At 36.6% G+C, this 21588-nt stretch overlaps 1 protein-coding gene across 1 annotated transcript; it reads right to left on the bottom strand.

Moving 5' to 3' along the window:
- Positions 1-9008: 9008 nt before the first annotated feature.
- Positions 9009-9956, bottom strand: LOC100026078 (olfactory receptor 10Q1-like). The gene has a single exon (XM_001376775.2). It carries the CDS (start codon positions 9954-9956, stop codon positions 9009-9011), a length of 948 nt encoding a protein of 315 aa, XP_001376812.2.
- Positions 9957-21588: the final 11632 nt, after the last annotated feature.

Raw genomic sequence — 21588 nt, 5'->3', positions numbered from 1 at the left:
TGGTCAAAATGGTATTATTTTAGAGGATTTAATTTATTGGAAATGTTGAATTAATCTTCTACAGGTTCACTGACCGGATGATAGGAATGATTATATACTTATTTAATCCTGATCCCACATGGTTTTGATTCCTTCAGTTACATCTCCATATTTTTAGAACTTTTCATTCTACATAGTTTGGGATTTAGAACTTTTGGTATAATGAACAATATGATGTTGGATGTCAATGTCATGATAATGATTCTTGTACTCAGAATAATAGTGGAGAAGACTTTACACACCAGAGCGTTGAGTCTCCAGAGCAAGGTTAATTGAACTTTTGGGTTTGTAAGAGTTAAAATGGTTGAGGTTAAAAACTGTAGTGAGTAAAATAGTGGAAGATAGATATGAGTGGGTGAGTAAATTGTGACCGCAGGAAATATGTTTTCACTACAGTGTCTTGGTTTTAAATCAAATATAAGGTGGTCACCAGGGAAATATTCCCAATTATGAATATACCCAAGTCAACTGGGTTTTTTAGAGAATTTAATTAATAATACAATGAGGAATTAAAGAAAAGAGAGAAAAAGGAAATAAGTATGAAGGGCCTAAAGCCAACATGGCCTAGACCTGAGTCTTAAGAGAGAGAGAGATCAGTCAGTCAGTCTTTTATCACTCACCACAAGGTCTGTCTAAGCAAGGATTCTAGTGACAGAGTCTCCTCAGAGAGAGTTCCAGCCAGAGTCTTCCTCAAAGAGCCTTCCAGCCTGAGGGGACTGTTTCAAAGGGCCTCTCTCAAGATCCTCCAGAGGGACAGAGTCCCCTCAGAGGAGCTCTAGCGAGACCTCCTTAGAGATTGTCCTCCAAGAGCTTCCCTTCTCCAGAGCCTCTCTCAAGAGATATTCCAAAAGGATTGTCTTTCAAGAGATTCTGCTTTTTCTCATATAGGGGGTTTTCTCTTATGTCACCTCCCCTAAGTCCTTACATCTACCAATCATAGTAGACGTTTTCCAAAGGACAACCCATTCTGAATTCACTGCTGGGTTGACTAATCCCTTTAGTAAGTTTGAACCAGAAAAAACTTCTGAATAAGTTTTCACCTCTTTGCTCCTGGCAAGTTTACAAGTTGCCTGACCTTTAATAGGTACTTAGCATCCCTTTGTATTACTTCTAAAAATGGGCATGGCTTAAAGATCTTTTTGCCTCATTATAAGTATGGGCCCAAGTACCCTCATTGTTTAGCAAGGGGTTTTCTCCCCTAAAGCAGTCTTAAGTACTGGTGGAGTAGAGGTCCTCCCATTTCTGATCCAAGTAGAGTTCTCACTGTCAAAATGGGCAATGTTCCTAGTAGGGAATTGTTCTAATGGAGAATTCCCCAATGTGGAAATTTTTAACATTCACAAGTCTGAGAAATTTCAAGCTTCACAGGTTCTAGGTCTTCTTTTCAGTCTGAGGCCTCATTCTAGTTTGTTTCCCTAATGTTAATAGCCAATAATTGGTGGTCTGGTTCCATTTAACCAAGTATAAAAACACCTGTCTCCTACTTCCAGAATAAGTTATAAAGGAGAGACGTTGGGAAAGGTGATGGATTCGTAATCAAGGGTTCTGATTTTCATTCTTGGCTTTGCAACTCATTGTCTTTGACCCACAGGACCCCAATAATATAGGAAGAGAAAATGAAGAAGGCTCATTGGTGCTCCTTAGCTGAACAGATGCACAAAATAATAATAGTGATGAATATTTAAGAGTTGCAGATAAGAAGGAAAGGGACAGTAAGGACAAGTATTTCTGCCACATAGAGGATAGCCTGGTGAACTCAAGTATCAGCACAAGATAGATATAGGACATATGGTACATCAAAAAGGAAGTGGCTGCTGCTGAGTTTGTACCCCAAAGAGATAATAAGGAAAAAGACATGTACAAGAATATTCATAGATGCACTCTTTGTGGTGGCCAAAAATTGGAAAACAAGGGGATGCCCATCAATTGGGGAATGGCTAAACAAATTGTGGTATATGTTGGTGATGGAATACTATTGTGCTCAAAGGAATAATAAACTGGAGGAATTCTATGTGAACTGGAATGACCTGCAGAGTGAAAGGAGCAGAACCAGAACATTGTACACAGAGACCCATACACTGTGGTACAATCAAATGTAATGGATTTCTCCATTAGTGGCAATGCAGTGATCCTGAACAACCCAGAGGGATCTATGAGAAAGAACACTATCCACATTCAGAGGAAGAACTATGGGAGCAGAAACACAGAAGAAAAACAACTGCTTGATTACATGAGTCAAGGGGATATGATTGGGGATGTAGACTCTAAAGGAACATCCTAGTGCAAATATCAATAGCATGGAAATAGGTTCTGATCAAGGACACATGTAATACCCAGAGGAATTTCATGTTGGGTACGGAAAGGATGGGGATAGGGGAGGGAGGGTTAGAATATGATTCTTTGTAACCAAAAAAAAAAAAAAAAAAAGGAAGTGGCTAGTCTCTCAACCACAGAAGTAACCACAGAAGGGCAAAGTGAAGGCTAGTGCTACCAGCTAAAGGGAGAGAAAGAGAGCCAGGTCCAGAGAGTCAACCAGGATCTGGGTACATAACTGCTGGATCATGATGAGAGTGTAGTGCAAAGGATGATAGATGGTCTCATAACAATCATATCCGTGACAACCATCAGGAAACAGTCACTATTGCCAAGGGTGAAAAAAAGACTGTGTAGGCTCCACATCCAACTAATCTGGTTGATATTGGAGAGCATGAATTTTTATCTCAGATGTGATATAACAGATCTTTAGAAAGGTCAGGTTAGACAGGAAAAAATACATAGAGCTACAGAGGGAGGTATGGCCGCACACAACCTAGATGATAGCAGTGTTACCACAGAGGGTCGTCATGTAGAGGAAGAAGAAAAAAGGAAGAGTGGGGTCTGGAATACAGATTGGAATACAGATTTAGTCTGGTTGAGTGGTTGAGAAGGTTAGGGTTGGGAAGAACCATTTTACCTGTTAAAGAAAAAATATAAAGTCAGAGTGAGTTACTGATTTACCTAGATAAAATCAGGAACCCCAGGTTTTGTTTTTATTATTTCCCAGCTCATGTAGAGAGAAGCTAATTTGATTAAGACATACTCCTCCTGCTAGAGGGAGGATGATCAGAACAAATTCTCCCTGACCACACCTGTCTCCATCTACTAGGACCAATTCAGGACATCATCTCTTGAGGTCCCTACACCTATTTCCCATTCCCTTTCTTCCATGAAGGTAGAACAATCTCAAAGACTCCTTGTTCAAAGAGATCTGTGGTTCAGAGATAAAAAAAAATTTAACTCATGATATTTTCAGTGTAGTTCTCATTTCCAGGTGGGTTTTGTATTCTAGAACCCAGAAAATTCAGATTCCAGATCTGTGGAGATGCTATCAATGAGAGGTGAGAAAACCAGGAGACCTTTTGGATCCATAGGCATATGGGGGAAATGCTGGCATGTTAATATATCCTCTGACTCCCTTGGACTGATTGTAATCATTAAGGTGACAACTTCTCCCATACCTGAGGCTACCAAGGGTCTAGAACAAAAAATATTTTCACTATAAAAGCTATTTTCAAACAAAGATAAACAATCTTACTAAATTGCCTCAATGAGAAATTATGGACATGGACCCCCAGTTGAGGCCAAGATAAAACAGAAATGGAGAAGATTTACTGGAAAGAATGCTGGGTTTGAAGTTGTACAAAATGGATTAAAATTTTAGTTATACCACTTAATACTTCTGTCACCTTAGGGAATTTTCTTAACCTTGCTGTTCCTCAATTTCATCATCTATAAAATAAGGGGATTGGACTAGATCAGTAGTTCTCAAAGTGGGGTCCTTATATTCTTAGGTCTATAACATCATTTTAGGGTAGCTATGTGTTCAAAGTGATTTTCATGATAATACTGTCATTTAAATTTCATATATTGTAAATTCCCATATCAGTCTCTGTCTCTGATTGTGTTTGTCTATTTGTATCGCTGTTTTCAATAATTTTAAATGATTAAAGGGAGCCTGAGACCAAAAGTTTAATAACTGCTGGTCTAATCATGTCTAAAGTCCTTTTCAATTTTATTACCTATTCAGAAGTTGTTTTTAGTCATATCTGACTATTACCTTGTTTGTGGTTGTTTTTTTCCCCCCCAAGACACTGCTGTGGTTTTGTCATTTCTTCTTCAATTCATTTTACAGATGAGAAAATGAAGCAATTAGTGGTTGTGACTTCTCCAGAGTCATGTAGCTAGTAAATGCCTGACCACCACCTCCCTCAATTCACCATTCTTTTATTCCTTCTTCTCCCTTCTCTTATTTACCCTCCACTTCTGCTACTCTATAGGGTAAGAGAGGTTTCTAAAGACAATTTAGTATGGATGTTATTTTCACTTTGAGCTAATTCCAATGAGAGTAAGATTCAAGTACTGCCGACCACTCTTCCCATCTTCTCCTCTACTACATTGACTCTTAAATGCCTCATTATGTGAGATAATTTACCTGTGGCTATCTCTTTTTCTCTTCTCTCAGTGTAGTCTATTTTCTCACCCCTTAATGTTTTATTGGGGGGGGTAATCATCCCATCCTATTCTTCTTACGCCCTTCCTTCTGCCTATATATAGTCCTTCTCACTGGTCTAATATTGATGAAGTTCTTAAGTACCTGAAGTATCTCAAGCACCAGCGATATCTTAAATATCTTAATTATGACCTTCCCATGTAGGAATGTAATCAGTTTAACCTTACTGAATCCCTTTGATTTTTACTTTTTTTCTCTTCTCTTCTCTTCTCTTTTCTCTTCTCTTCTCTTCTCTTCTCTTCTCTTCTCTTCTCTTCTCTTCTCTTCTCTTCTCTTCTCTTCTCTTCTCTTCTCTTCTCTTCTCTTCTCTTCTCTTCTCTTCTCTTCTTTCTTTTTTTTTTTGGTATGCTTTTCTTGAATGTTGGGTTTGATCATCAAATTTTCATTTCAGCTCTTGTCTTTTGGTAAGGAGTACCTGAAAGCCCTCTATGTTGCTAAATGTCCATTTTTTCCACCTTGGAGGATTATGCTCATTTTCACTGGGTAGGTCATTCTTGGTTGTAATACTAGGTTCTTTGCATTTTGGAGTATCATATTTCCAGCCTTCCTTTCCTTTAATGTAGAAGCTGCTTGGTCCTGTGTCATCCTGATTTTGACTCCATGATATTTGAATTGTTTCCTTCTGATTGCTTGCAGTGATTTTTCCTTGGCCTGGGTGTTTTCAAATTTGAGTATACTACCTGGGTGTCTGAGATAAAATCTCACCATTTACAGGAAGATCTCCCCAACCTCTCTTAATTCTAGTGCCTTCCCTCTGTTAATCAATTCCTATTCATCCAATATATTGCTTGTTTTGAGTATATTTGTTTGTATGTCATCTCCCTCATTGGAAGTAAACTCTTTGAGAGCAAGGACTGCCTTTTGCCTCATTTTGTATACTTAATGTTTAGCATGTGCCTGGCAGTTAATTTAGACTCAATGAATGTTTATTGTGCAACAATCTCTCTCATTATTTTCAGCTTCTTGCTGGACATTTATACCCAGAGGTCCTTGAGCCATCTCAAAATCAATGTGTTTAGTTTATTGTCAAGTCTTGTTGATTCTGTTTCCACATCGCTTGCTTCTGTCCTCTTCTGTCTACTAAAGCCACCAGTTTAGGCAAGACCCTCATCAATCTTTACTTCCATTTTTGCAGGAGTTTCCCAATCAGTCTCTTTGACTCCAGTACTTGTTATGTGCTGATCCCCACTGGTGGTAACAATGTTCTCTCTATTTTAACTTTGTTAGAACATAGAACTTTGTTCTATGCCTCATTAACACTCTTATTATGCAGTGTTCTCTGAAATCCTAATTCTTGCCTTAAAGAATCCTTCTTGACATTTAAGTCTTAGATAAAGATTAAGGACAACTACTTTTCTGACTTGTTTCTTCTCGACTGACCCCATTCCTTGTTTGTAGCTTGGGAATTTTGGTATTTAATTCTTTCCGTAATAGGGATAGGTAACTACTCCCCTGAGAAGTACCCACGTTTATAATGATTATGAGCAGCAAAAAAAAACAAAAACAACAAATTGTTCTCATTATACTCACCATAAAGTAATACTTCCTTCCAAGGAGCAAGTCTTCTATCAGGACAATATACTTTCATGTGGCCTTTCCTATACCCAGTGTCCTTCTCTAACGATGGCCATCAGGTCATCTGTACAGGGTAGGCTTGTCCACAATACTCCAGATGTTATTTTCTTTATTATATGGCTATTCTCTGGAGCATAAACTCAGTATTGTTTCCATCCAAGGCATTATTTCCAAGGAGCAAAGCTAGTCTCCCAGATCTCTTTTGCTTGCAATCAAAAGAGGATTAAACCCCTGTCTCTGTTTTTCTAAAAGCCTGTTACTCAGAAAAGTACTGAGTCATCAGGAAAACTCCATTTTCTACCATCTCTCACTTAGAGTCCACACTGAATATTTTCCAAATTAAAACTTTCTCTCTTTAATGCTCTTGTTTCTTATGATCCTAAAAAAAAAGACTGATGGGAAAAAAGCTATGTGTCTCTGGGTGTCTTCATGTGCTCTTTGGGGTATACTGGGAATGTGGACAGAAGAAACCAAGCTTTTCATTGGTGGGGATTACATGGGTGGAGATTCCCAAGTTTTTTCTCCTTTCTCCAATTATCATGAATGCATTTATTTTAATCTCTCCTTCACCCCCTTCACTGCTCTTTTAATATTATATATATAATATAGATATATATCTGCAGTCATGCTATTGACTGCCTAGTACAGTGTAAGCTCATTAATAGTGTGAATTGTCATTAAAAATCAATATGTTTGATATTTTATACTGTAGGTAAAATCAAGTATGATAAATATTGAATTATTCCTTGTGATAAATTAAATGTAAACAAAACCTATTTCCCAGATAACTAGCTGAGAGCAAAGCCAATATTCTGTTTCTGATGCTGTTTCTTTCGTGTTTTTTCATCACATATGACCATAAACTAGCTTAATATTTAAAAAATAGCTGAACCTCAATAAAATGTTTGGTGAATGACCTTTAGTGAATCTATATTTCTCTATTTCCCGAATCTTCATATCTCGCATCTTCACAAGGATAGGATCTCTGTACTCTCCTTCTTTTTTTTTTACCACCAGTGATGAACACTAAGCTCTTCACCTCATAAGTGCTTGATGTATGTTTATTATCTAAAGGGTCTAGCACATTACTTCTCCATTAGTAAGTGTCCAATAAATACTTTTTGAGTGAATGAGAAAATGAGGGAATGAATTGTTCTCCCCAAACTCCTTCAAACACAATTAGAAATACCTTTCTCCCTAAAGCTGCCTATCATAATTAATACCTGACTCCGTCAGCCTAACCTCTCTGGAATAATTTCTTGTCCATTATCTCATCTGATCTGTAAAAGGCTCTTATAAGGAAGTGGAACAATTTTGATTTGATTAATGGGTAACAGCTGTGATAAAGAAATTCTGTAATTTCCTTTCATATAAAATGTAAGTTGGGAAGAGACTTGGGCCAACTGGTAAACTAACAACATCCTGCTGGCCTTAGGCTGACTTCCCTACTTCTTAGAAGGAGAGGATGTCAGTTCAGGTCTTTCTCTGACAATTGGAACAGAAACTGGAAGCCCCTGTGTGTTTTCTCCCAAGTACTATGGGACAAGACCAAAGCAAAGATATTTACAGTAACATCAGCGAAAGACTTGATTTGCCAAGAGAAGAATCAAAGTAACCAGCAGCCTAGATAATGGATCCTATCTATCACTAGGTAAAATCCAGCACTCCTATACTATTTTTCCTTTTATTCCCCATCACATTTGGATATGAATTAAATATTTTCTACATTGTGTGCACACGTGTGTATGTGTGTGCACATATGCATACATAGATGTGTTCAGTCATACCTGTGTGTATATAAGCCCGAGTCATTCCATCCAACCTGGTTCAACTCTGGTAAGGGGGTCTGTATCACTACTTGACTACAGAGAGGGTGAGTGTTTCTCCAGTCTGTGGTATAACCCCAAACTGTAGAGATTGCTTTAGACAATGGCTTTGTATGACTTAATCTTGCTACAAATACAGGTGAGGAAATACTCCATCTTCTCCCCAAGACAAACAGCACAAACAGTAATTTCTGCTATACCTCTGAACTCGCTATTTGCCTACATTTGGACTTTGGGGGAATTCCCATATTATGGAACATTATGCTTAATATTTTTCAAGTAATCCAGACAATGAACCTTTAAGAAATTTTTCCCTTTCAGAGAGAACTGGAGTAGAAGATTGGGGAAATGGAGATGAAAGTCATTGGGATATTTCACATGTTGACTATGGGCAGGAAGTAATACCCAAGGAGCTCTGCTTAACCCTTTATTCATCTAATCTAGCACAATGCACAGAGTAGATCTTGAGATCAGGAACTTGGGTTTGAATATTTTTTAAACCCTTACCTTACATCTTAGAATCAATATTGGGTATTTGTTCTAAGGCAGAAGAGTGGTAAGGGCTAGGCAATGGGGGTCAAGTGACTTGCCCAGGGTCACACAGCTAGGAAGTGTCTGAGGCCATATTTGAACCCAGGACTTCCCATCTCTGGGCCTGACTCTCAATCCACTGAGCCACCCAGTTGCCCCCTGGGTTTGAATTTTGCCTTTGGGTTTAACTAGCTCTGTGACCCTCATGATTTGTGCATTCAAGGATAATGGTTGTACTTGACACAACTGAGGATATTTAGAAAACAAAACAAACTATATACTTCTTGGCTAGTCTTAAAATAAGACTCCAGTGAACCTAATTTCTCTCCTCCTCACAGGAGCTCTCCAGGGAATGATATTAAAATAGAAATTCCTTGAAGATGGGGATTATTTAAATTATTTTTATCTCTAATACTGGGCATAGTGTCTGTCATACAACTAATATATAGTAAAAGCATTTTTAATTTACTAATTCTGAGCAGGTCTGGTTATCTGGTGCTGGTCATGACTTTTTTCAGAGCATTTTTGACATCCTTGTTCCGAAGGGTATAAATGAGGGGATTGAGCAGAGGAGTGACAAAGGTATAGACCAAGGCGAGCTGCCGGTCCTCATCCTCTTGGGTGTTTGATGGAGGACGTAAGTAGACCAAACTGCAGCAGCCATATTGTAGCAGGACCACAGTGAGATGGGAAGAGCAGGTGGAGAAGGCCCTTTTGCGGCCCTCAGCTGAGCGAATGTGCAAGATGGTGTTGGTGATGAAGACATAGGAGATGCAGATGAGCAGGAATGGTATTGTCAAGACGATGATGCTCACCACATAGACTACAGCCTGGTGAATGTGTGTATCAGCACAGGCCAATCTTAGGACAGGTGGAACATCACAGAAGAAGTGTTTGATTTCCCTGTGGTAGCCACAGAAGGGCAAGGTAAAGACCAGTGACGTGAGTTGCAGGGCCAGAAAAAGAGCCAGGCTCAGGGAGCCCACCACCATCTGGATACAGAGCCTCTGGGTCATGATGAGAGTATAATGCAGTGGATGGCAGATAGCCACATAGCGGTCATAAGCCATGACAGCCAGTAGGAAACAGTCAGTGCCCCCCAAGGTGACAAAAAAGAACATTTGGACTCCACAGCCAGCCAGTGGAATTGGCTTCCGGTTATCAAAGATGTTGGAGAGCATCAATGGTACCAGAGTAGTGGTGTAACAGATCTCCAGAAAGGACAGGTTGGACAGGAAGAAGTACATGGGGGTGTGCAGGGAACTATGGGTGAACACGGCCCAGACGATGGCAGTATTCCCACAGAGAATCATTACATAGAGGAGGAGGAAGAAACAGAAGAGGAGGGCCTGGATTGTAGGAGAATTGGTGAATACTTGAAACACAAATTCAGTGGGGAGACACTGGTTGAGCTGGAGTGGGTCAGAAGAAGACATCTCTCACCTGCCAAAGAAAAATAGAAAATTCGACCTAGTTACTAGATATAATAAAAAAACTAAATCATAGAGTTGGGGAAGCCTATGGACTTTTAAAGATTACCTTAGATAAGTCAATTCACATTTCTGTAGGTCAGTATTTTTATCTGTACAGTAAAGAGATTTTATTAAATGTCCTCTAAAGTTTCTCCCAACTTCATTTTGTGTTCCATATTCTAAAGGCACTTTTAGCTCTGACAATCTTGATTCTAAGTTTTTTTTTCCTTCAAAAATAGGTCCTTAGGGAGGCATGTAGGTAGCTCAGTGGATAGAGAGCTAGGCCTGGAGATGAGAGGTCCTGAGTTCAAGTGTGACCTCAGACAATTCCTATCTCTCTAACCATAGGCAAGCCACTTAATCCTGATTGTCTAGTCTTTACTGCTCTTCTGCCTTTGAATCAACACTTAGTATGGATTCTAAGACAGAAAGTAAGGCTTTAAAAAAGTAAATCATAGTTTCTTACTGATGTCCTTTGATTTTATATTGCCTGTTTTGCTTCTTCTTCATTCCAGAAAATTATCTCTGACAAATAATTTAATTATAATAGTTATCATTTATATAGCACTAGAAGGTTCACAACAAAGTTATACATGTTATTTCACTTGGTTTTCATTGTAAGCCTGTTAGGTAAGTGCTATCAGTGTCCCAGTTTTACAGATGAGGAAACTTAGGTAGAGAGAAGTGAATCACACAACTAGTATATTGATTTTCTTTTTTTAAATTGAAATTTATTTCTTTTTTGTCTGTTACGTTAAAGTTCCCAGGTATCTTCTTACTTCCCTCCCTTTCCCATCTATAAAGGTATCATTTTCATGAAAGGATATGTATATATAAAACTATGTCTTGCTTGTTTCTATTGATCAGTTCTTTCTCTGGAGGTGGGCATTCACACATTCAAACAAAACTTCTGTTGTTTATACACACACACACACACACATATATATAATGTTATATTTGTTCTGCTTGTTTCACTTTTCATAATTTCATGTAGGTCTTTCCATTTTTTTTTGCAGTTGATTTCTTATTGTTTCTTATGGTACAATAGTTTTGCATCACAACTATATGTCACGAGTTGAGCCATTTCTTGATTAATGGTATCCCCTCAATTTCTAATTCTTTGCCACCACAAAGAGAGCTGATTTAAATATTCTGGAACATGTGAGTTCTTTAGCTTTTTCCTTGATCACCTTAGGAAATAAATCCAATGTTGAAATTATTGGATCAAAGGGCATAAACAATTTCATAACATTTTGAGCATAATTCTAGAATGCTCTCCAAAATGGCTGGTAGTAGTGTCCCCATTTTTCCATATTTCCGTTAACACTTGTCATTTCCCCCCTTTATCATTTTGACTAATATTTTGGGTATGAGACAATATCTCAGAGTTGTAATTTGCATTTCTCTGTACAAAAATGATTTAGAGCATTTTTATATACTTATAAATGGAGCTCTGATTTCTTCATCCAACCCATAAATATATTTTGACCACTAATCAATTTGGGGTTGACTCATATTCTTATAATTTTGACAAACTTTTCTATATATTTTAGATATGACACCTCTATTTGAGAGACTGTCTGTAAAATGTCCCCTTGATTTCCTATTTTCCTTTTAATATCGACTGTGTTAGTTTTATTTGTACAAAATCTTTTAAATTTAACGTAATAAAATTTATCCATTTTATATCTCATGATGTTTTCTATCTCTTGTTTATTTATAACTTACTTTCTTATTTCCTAATTCTCCTAATTTACTTATGATGATCTCCATTCATGTCTAGGTCATGTATCCATTTTAATCTTATCTTAGGGAATGGTATAACCTAGTGGTCTATACTTAGTATCTGCCAGATTGCTTTCCAGTTTTATTTTTTAACAATTTTACCAAATGATGAATTCTTATCCCCAAAGCTTGGATATTTACTTTAGTCAAGTACAAAGTTGTGTTGATCTTTTACTACTGTTTGTTATTTATCTGTTCTGTTCCACTGATTTACTTTTCTATTTCTTAGCTAATACTAGATAGTTTTGATAATTACTGCTTTATAATTCATTTTAAAATCTCTTGTTGTTAGATATCCTTCCTTTATATTTTTTCATTAATTCCTTTGATATGCTCGACCTTTTGTTTTTCCAAATGCATTTTGTTATTATTTTTTCCAATTCAATAATATATGTATATATATATATATATATATATATATTTGGTAATTTAATGGGGATGGCATTGAAAAAGTTAGTTTAGATAGAATTGTCAGTGTAATTATATGGGCTTTGACTACTCATGAACAACTGATATTTCCCTAATTGTTTAAATTAAAAAATTTTAATAAGTATTTTATAATTATGTTCATGTAGTTCCTGGGTTTATTTTTAGCAGTTATACTCTGTCATTTTATTTTATTCTGTCTATGGTTATTTTAAATGGGTTATCTCCTTGCAGAACTGTTTTTGATATATAGAAATGCAGTGAAATCAAAGCAATTATTAGGAGTTATTTTGCCAACAAATTTAATAATTTAAGCAGAATGAAAGAATACTCACAACACTATAAACTGCCTAGACTAACAGAGGAGGAAATAGAATATCTAAATAGACCTATTTTAGAAAGAGTTATTGAACAGTTCATAAATGTTTTAAAATATTATAAAACAGTTCATAAAATCACTTCATAAGAAAAAAAAGCATCTGGACCAGATGGATTTTCAAGTGAATTCTACCAGACATTTAAAGATCATCTAATCCAATATTCAATAAATTATTTATAACAATTAGTAAAGAAGGAATCTTTCAAACTCCTTTTATGAGTCAAATATGGTGCTGATGCCTAAACTAGGAAGAGCAAAAATTATAAATTTCAGTAATGATATATAGATGAAAAACTCTTAAATAAAATATTATCCAGGAGAGTACAACAATGTATCACAAAGACTATACATTATGACCAAAGAGGATTTATATCAGATATGCAGGGATGGTTTAATATAAAGAAAACTATTAAAATAATGAATTACATCAACAACAAAAATAATAGAAATCTTATGGTTATATTAATAAATGCCTAAAAAACTGACAAAAATACAACACTCATTCCTATTAAAAACACTTTAAAGCATAGGTTTAAATGAGGTTTTTCTTATAATGATAAGAAGTATATACTTTAATCATCAACAAACATTATTTATAATGGTGATAAGTTAGAAACCTTCCCTATGAGATCAGGAATAAAATAAGTGCCCCTATTTTCATTGTTGTAATAGGAATTTAAGGGAAGGGAAGGCTTTAAAGATGGGAACACACACAAGTATATAAATAGTTTTATTAGCTAAAAGGGAAGGGGATGTTAGGGGATGATGGACCAACTGACTACTTCCCACCCAGTTAGTTAACTCAATAAGATTTCTACTCTAAGCTTAACCTAACTAAACTATAACTAAACTAAAAGGTAAATAGAAAATAAAATCCAAAAGGAGAGCCCAGATTCTCACAAACTTCCAGAGTCCTTGGTAGTAGGGTCAGACTGAAGAATCCAGTTGTATGGTCCTTACATTGATTCTGGAAAAGGAGGAGATCACACCCAAATCACTTCTGTCCACCAGAGTAAACGGGGAACTCAAACTCAACCTTTTTCTTGAGGATAATCCAAGGCAGGCAGCTTCAAAGATGATTTATTCAGGGAGATTCTCAGACTCACATCCTCTGTGTCTGAATTCCCAGCTTCAGAGAGAGTGTTGTTAAATGCCCAACCACTTAGAATTCTGACCCAGCCAACTCTACAGAATCTTGGTCTGAGGGCTGTCTATCAGCTTTGCAAATTCCCTACTATATCACCAATATTGTTTAATGTTGTATTTGAAATGCTAGAAATAGCAAAAAGTGAAAAAAATTGAAGGAATTGGAATAAGAAATGATTTGACAAAACCATGTCTTTTCATAGACAATATGATGGTATATATGGAAAATCTTGGAGAATCAACTAAAATTAATTGAAACTATCAATACTTTTAACAAAGTAGTACAATATAAAATAAGTTTAATAAATCATCAGCCAATATATTTTTGAGGTAAAATTTGAATTCAGGTTTTCACAAGCCCAAAAACCTAATACTCATTCACTACTTAGCTCCCCTACAGTAGCTTTTAATAAAAAAGGAAGAATAGAGAAAAAAATCACCAGAACAGATGAACACATAAAAAAATCCAATATTACATGTGATGTTTGGCTCCCACATACCCCCACCTCTGTAGAGAAATAGGAAGAGGTGTCTTCTCAAATCTTTTCTTTTGGGCCAAACTTGTTCTCTGCCATTTTATACCATTTAGTTTCTACTCTTTTGTGATTTTAAGTCTCTATTTAATTTTTTTGTGTGGTCATTATGTTTTTCATGTCTCTGCTCACTTCATGACCTCAGGTAATTTCAGACTTTCTACATCTCTCTTTATCACTCCCATACTTTCTAATAGCACAGTAATATTCCATGCCATTCATGTACCACTAATTTTTAGCCATTCCCTAATCCATGGGCATCTACTTTGTCACTTTTGCTATCACAAAAATGCTGCTATAAATATTTTGATAAATGCTGTCTTTCTTTTTGTCATTGACTTCCTTAGAGTATAAGTGTAGTAGTAGAATTTCTGGGTCAAAGCCTATAAATGCTTTGTTAATTAAAAAAAAATAATTCCATCTTGCCTTCCAGGATTGTATAACCATGAATGAATTAATATTCCTGTCTCTCTGCATAACCTTTCCAACATAGACCATATTTTTTTCAATTTGTTGATTGTGGGGTAAAACCTTAGACTTTTTAGATTTTCATGTCTCTTATTACTGGTGATTTGTAGTATTATCCATTGACTTGTTGATAGTTTAAAATTCCTTTTTCTTTCCTTGAGGGGACCTATTAGTTTTTACCATTTGATCACTTATTTGCTGGGGAATAGCTTTTGTTTCATATATTTCTGTTACTTCTTTATATATCTTTTATGTCAGACTCTAATCAGCCTACTGTATAATAAAACAATTCTATTTCTTATCAGAGATGTTAGGTACAAATATACCCCCAGTCAACCCTTTCCTTGTTTTCCTAGATGTATTAATTTTGTTAGAACTGCTTGATTTTATGTACTGAATTTTTTCTATCTTATCTTTTGTAATTACTTCCATTTCTCATTTAATTGATTAATCTACTACTCATATACCATAAAGAGTAAATGATATACTTCTCTTCTGTTGAACCATTGATGTTGGTCTGTAAGCCCCATGCCTTTAAAGGTAACAATGAGAAAAAATGCAAGAAGGAGAATGAAGGTAAAACACAAGAAAAAGTCAGGAGAGATATTAAAGAAGGAGGAAAAAGGGTCTACATATACAAATATATTTATAGTTGTTCTTTTTGTGGTGATAAAGAATTGGATACTAAGGGATGGCCTATCAATTGTGAATGGAATGAAGAAGTTAGAGTATATGATTATGATGGAGTACTATTATGCATTTATGAATAATGAGGTCATGGTTTCAGAAGAATCTGAGAACTTCTGTATCAACTGATTCAGAGTGGTGCCCACGGAACCAGGACAACAACTTACATATAATAATATTATTATAAAGACAAATAACTTTGACAGATTTTTAGAACTCTGATCAAAAGTTGTAACTCCAGAGAACTCATGATGAAACAGGCTACCTACTTTCTGCCAGAGATGGGATAGAATGAGAGTGCAAGTTGAAGCATATTTCTTTTTTAATTTTTGGATATAGCAAATGGGAAAATTGATTTTGCTTGCCTCTACATGTTTGTAATAAAGGCTTTATTTTTCTTTCTTTCTGAATATAAGGAGAAGGTGGGACAAAGAGAATTTCATTGAAAATAAAAATAAAAATTGAATCAAAAACAAAAGAAGGGAAGAAAGAATTGAGAAGAGTACAAACTGAGTACTTAGTAAAATCAATATTATCTATGATGCACTGTGATTGAAATTGGTTTCCTTTGTTGTGTGGCACGATGGACTTCTATTCAAACATATTATATAATGTCAGAAATTGATGGGACCACAGAGGCCATCATGTTCTGAATCCTGTGTGATTACTCTAATTATGATAAAGTTTTTCACTACATGAAGATGAAATGTTTTCCACTCTATCTTCTTTGTTCTGTCCTCTGGAACCAAACAGAAAAATTTGAATTCCTTGTTCACCTGGTAGCCCTTAAAATACTAGATGTTGGCTAACATCTGTTCCCTAAGTTACATTTTAAATGTGTTAAAAAATACTTCAATAAGAGTTAAGGATTCCTGATGTTTAATCTGTCTTTTAATGGCTGTGAGATAGCATTAGTTTTCTCCCTGGGACTCATTTTTTCTCATAAGCAGTATAACTACTGGAAAAGATGACCTCTTTCAGCCCTAAAACCCATGGCCCATTGGCATTTTGATTCAACTCTCTACTAATACCAGGAATGATGAATAGATGCTGTCCTCTATTGGGAACCAGGCACATCTCTTTGGTATCTCACCCCCACATCCCTCCTCCTCCCCAGGAAAATCAATGCACCTATTAGAAGAGGAAAGTGGACAAGACCCTTGTATAAATGGAGAAAGTAAGAACATATGTCTTGACACAGTCAGTTGTTGAGTTATTTCAGTGGTACCCAGTTCTTATAACCTCATCTGGAGTTTTCTTGTCATAGATATTGTACTGGTTGGCCATGCCCTTTTCCAGATCTTTCTACAGATAAAGAAACTAAAGCAAACTGGGTTAAGCAACTTGGCCAGAATCACACATCTAGTAAGTGTCTGAGGTAAGATTTGAACTCATGAAGGTAAGTATTTCTGACTCCAGACCCAAGCCTTCTATTCACTGTACTATAAGGGTTTTGCAATTATTATCTTACTTAATCCTTACAATAACCCTAGGAGGTAAAAGTTAATTGTGGGCCTGTTTTATAGATTAGATTACATAGCATTGATTTAATTAAACTTAGGTCTTACTGACAACTGGTCCAGTGTTCTATTCATTCTGCCAGATTACTACCCTATAGAAAAGGCTCTATAGTCCTGTGTTTTATGACCCACAGTGATCCTAGTTGTGTGAGGTCTGACCAACCGGATTTACTTAACCTATGATTCCTGGCATGTAGGAAGAGTATGAAGAATGTTTATTGAACTGATTGGCCCGAAGGAGCTTCTATGTAACAAATATACTCTTAGTCTGGGTGTGTAATGATTTCAGGATAAAGAACCCTAAAGACCATGAGAAATTTCCACTCCACATTTGAGGTTCATCTTTTTAATATTCATAAAATGTTAATAAGACATCCTAGACAGTGATGACTTTATGGGATGAAACCCACATGGATGAAAATGATGGTAAAGAGAAGAGGCATGGTTGACATCCCATCTATACCAACAGAGGTAAAGTACTATTGCAGCATGATGCAAAACAAAGAAAACTGGATTTTGAGTCAGAGGATCTCGATTTGAATACCCGCTTTCCACTAATTCCAGTGTGCCAATGGACACAATGGCAGTCTGAGTCTATTTCCCCATATTTCTGTTTTACCCCTGCCTTCTTCCAAAATTCTGTTAGCAACTTTCTAATCTTTCAGGTTTGTAATCCCAGAATTACTCTGGGTTTGTCATTTTTCCTCATTTCACAGACCCAATCAATGCTTCTACTCAAATGATGTTTCTATTTTTTTTTTTAACCCTTACCTTCCATCTTTGAATCACTACTATGTATTGGTTCCAAGGCAGAAGAGTGGTAAGGGCTAAGCAATGGGGGGTAAGTGACTTGCATAGCTAGGAAGTATCTGAAGCCAGATTTGAATCTAGGACCTCCCATCTCTAGGCGTGGCTCTCAATCCATTGAGCCACCCAGCTTCCCCCATGATGTTTCTATTTTCACAACAATTCTTGCATCTGATTCCTTCACTTCATTCACATACCTACCTCTTTACTTGAGGCCTCATCAAGTTTTGCTATTTCAATAGCATCCTAATTATTATCTCAACTGTAACTTGCTCCCCACTCCAGTCAATACTACATGTTACTTACTGATAAAGACATTTTCCTTAAGCACGGATTTGACTGTATGACTTTGCCTAATCAATGACAGTGACTTTCTGTCACCCTTGTGATAGGTTTATCCCTCCACATCCTGATCTCAAACTCTCTTTTTAGTTTTATTTAATATTATTTCCCCTTTACCACTCTGTGATGTAACCATGCTGGCCTTAACTCAATTCCTTACAGATAATGTTCCATTCCTGTGCCTTTCCAATAGCCATCTTCCTTGCCTGGAATTTTCTCTCTCCTTCATTCAGTCTCATTGAGTCCCTTTTTTCCTTTACTATGTAGTTTGAGCATATGTGCCTAGAATAATACCTAGTGTAGTACCAATAGATGGTCCTCAGTAGCTATTTGTTTATTGTAAAATAAAAGATTTGCATTGATCTCTACCATAACTTTAAACTTCCAAATCTAAGATTCTGGGATCAAAACTCCCATGAAACATCAGAGTAACTGGTTGACCATTGATTAGTGACTCTAGATTTAGGATCATCTAAGAGAATGAGATTTTCAACAGATTAAGGAGATGCAAGGGCCTGCAACCCCACCCTTAAGTTAGCAGTTTCTTCATCTCAGTCCCCAGATGGGGCTGTTCTGCTCAATCAAGACAGCTGAACTTCATGCTGTTTACTAGGATTGGGAATCTGATGCTATAAGGAGTTAACCATAGACAGAGTGGGGAGTAGTCAGAATTGGGGCATAACATGCCTGGTTTCTCTCTAGCATCTGATTATAGAAAGGGTCAGAGATTATTGCTCTTCCAGGACCTGTCTGGGCTACATGAAGAACTTTCCACTAATTGGCCAACAAGTATTTATTGAATGACTACTGCCCAGCATGGTGCAGTGTGGGAATATGAGAGAGGAAAATATGTGGCCCCTATCCTAAGAATTTGGAGTCATAGAATGTCAGAGCTGGCAGGGTCCTTAGAGCACTGAATTTCAACTAGGGAGGAAACTGGAACCGAGAATGCAAGAACTGGAAGGAGCCTTAGAAAACAGAATGTTGGTATTAGAAGGGACCTTATTAATGAAAATTCAGCACTGGAATGGACTATAGAAAATAAAATCTCAGATGTGGAAGAGACCTTTAAACATAGGATATAGAATGTGTTAAAGCTTAAACATGCCTTTGAGATCATTGAATTTAATATCATTTTATATATGAGAAAATTGAAGACCAGAAAGGGGACCTGACATACCCCAGGTCATAAAGTGATTTCCAGCAGACAAGATGATTGATAAAATTTTCTAAGTTGATGCTGGAAAAGTAGTGGAAAAATCCCTAGATTTGGAGTTAGTGGATCTTGGGTTCAATATCAAAGTCTTTTGGGCAAGTCATTATAGAATTTAGAAATCTGTAAATTATAGGATTTAAACATCTCTGAGGCCATCCAACCCATCTCATTTTACAAAAGAGGTATTTGAAGCCCAGAGTAGTTAAGAGATCTAGGATCCAGGATTATGGAGGCATTTATCTGGAGCCAAAAGTGACCTCAGAGACTATCTAATCAGATCTCTTCATTTTAAAAATGAAAAAGTAAAGCCTAAGCAGGATCCATGATTTACTTAAAGTTACATAGGTAGAAAGTCTTAGAGGAGGGATTGGAAACAGCATCCTCTGACTAAGAATCCAATGTTCAGTTCTCTTCTATGGACCTCAGCTTACTTCTTTGTAAAAATGAGTTGTACTATACCAGTAGCTTACAGAATGTGGCCTGGAGAACCCTAGGTTTAGGTGATCTGTAAGATCAAAGCTACTTTCATAATAATTCTAAGATATTTTAATTTTTGATGATGTAAATATTGATAACTCTAACTACCCTGAACAAAAAATCTATGGGTCATCAAGAATTTTTGCAAGTATAAAGGGATCCTCTGAGAACCACTAGACTAATCTCAAAGATACTATAAATCCTAGGTTATATATTCAGACAACTCTATGAAAAATCAAGAAAAAAAGTGACATTCCTTACTCCCATCCAGTGACTCTGACTCCATCAGCCATTTAGTAAAAAAATTGTTTCCTCAGGATGAGTTGTGTTGAGATGCTTCAGGGACAGTATTCTTGGAAAGTGTTGCAAATCTGTTCTTGTTCTTGTTGAATTAAATGGAATGAGGGTCCATGATTTTCAAAGAGGGGAGGGGTTTCAGTAAAGGAAAGACCTTGGCTGATGTATGGGCTCCTTGCCTTTGCTATATGATTGGATTTCATTTAGCTGCAAATGGAGAGATTTCAGAATCCTTCTGTAGCTGAATGTCTTCAAGTGAAAATGCTTTTGGAGAAATGATCATTATAGTCTTCTTAGTATGTGGTCCAGGGTATGTCCCCTGAGTGTCCATCAGGAGGTTAAACATCGTCTTCTTATCCAGGTTATTTAGGGTTCTCTTTGGGTATTTCCTAAGGGGAATAAACCACTGAAGCCCAGCAGTTTCCCCCATGACTATCTTTAAGTGGATCTGAGATTTGGGGAAAACATTCTGAATCAAGAATGATGAAGACAAAGTTAATGGGCAGTCTCTTCCTCTTGGGTGTTCTAGGTGGAGGCCAATGATGTGATTGGGGACCAGGAGGAGGAAAGTTTACTCTCCTATCTATTCTCCCATCAGAGACTTAAGCTTTGTTTCAAAATAAGATAGATGTAACTTAAAATTCATGGAAAGGTTTAATATTATGGGTAGAGTTCTAGATATGCTGGTGGTAGAGAATGGAAGGATAAAGAATTAGTAGTCCTGGATGACTGGATGATTAATGGTGTCAAGTTCACCTCTAAGTTTCTTAGGACTATCATCTTTCAATAAATACTGCCACACATTACATTGATATCATCTTATAACCAAGAAAACCAGTTAAGCAGAACTTACCTCAAAAATGACTTCATTGGATAATTCATTCATCCTTGGGACTGTCATTTTTATTTCTTTCATCCTTAGTGCCCATGTAGCCATTTTCTAGAACTAGTAGCCCTTAGGAAAGGGCTTATTGAATGAGTAAATGAGTTATGTTTATCTCTGTGTTTTACTTCCCTCTAAGTATCTATACTCTGAATTCAGAGTGTTCAGAGATTCTCTAACCTTCATACTTCCTCTAGTCAATTATTAGAGGACTTTAAATACAGTACGCTTTAAGCATAGTGTGTTTTCTAGATCTCTTATAGTCTTACAGTGTCATTGTTGGACTTTTGGAATAGGCTACTGGTGGCTCTGCTTACCTCAATTCTCTCCTTAGTCCAGCCCATCTTCTATTCCACCAATAAGGTGATTTTCCAAAAAATGCAAGTCCAAACATGTTATACCCCACCTCCCCCAATAAACTCCAGTGACTCATGTTGACCTCAAGGGTCAAATACAAAATTCTCTACTTGCTGTTCAAGGTCCTTCACAACTTCTTCCCTTGGTATTTTTCCAGTCTTCTTACAGCTTACTCTTTGATCCAGTGATACTGGGCTTCTGATTACTCAGTGAAGAAGACACTTTATCTCTTGGCTCCATTGTATTTTCTGTGTCTGTCCCATCTGCCTTAGA

This window comes from Monodelphis domestica, chromosome 6 (assembly GCF_027887165.1).
Source record: "Monodelphis domestica isolate mMonDom1 chromosome 6, mMonDom1.pri, whole genome shotgun sequence".
In the NCBI taxonomy this organism is placed as follows: domain Eukaryota; kingdom Metazoa; phylum Chordata; class Mammalia; order Didelphimorphia; family Didelphidae; genus Monodelphis; species Monodelphis domestica.
Note: the sequence above shows the minus strand (reverse complement) of the source record. Positions and strands in the feature narration are given on the sequence as shown.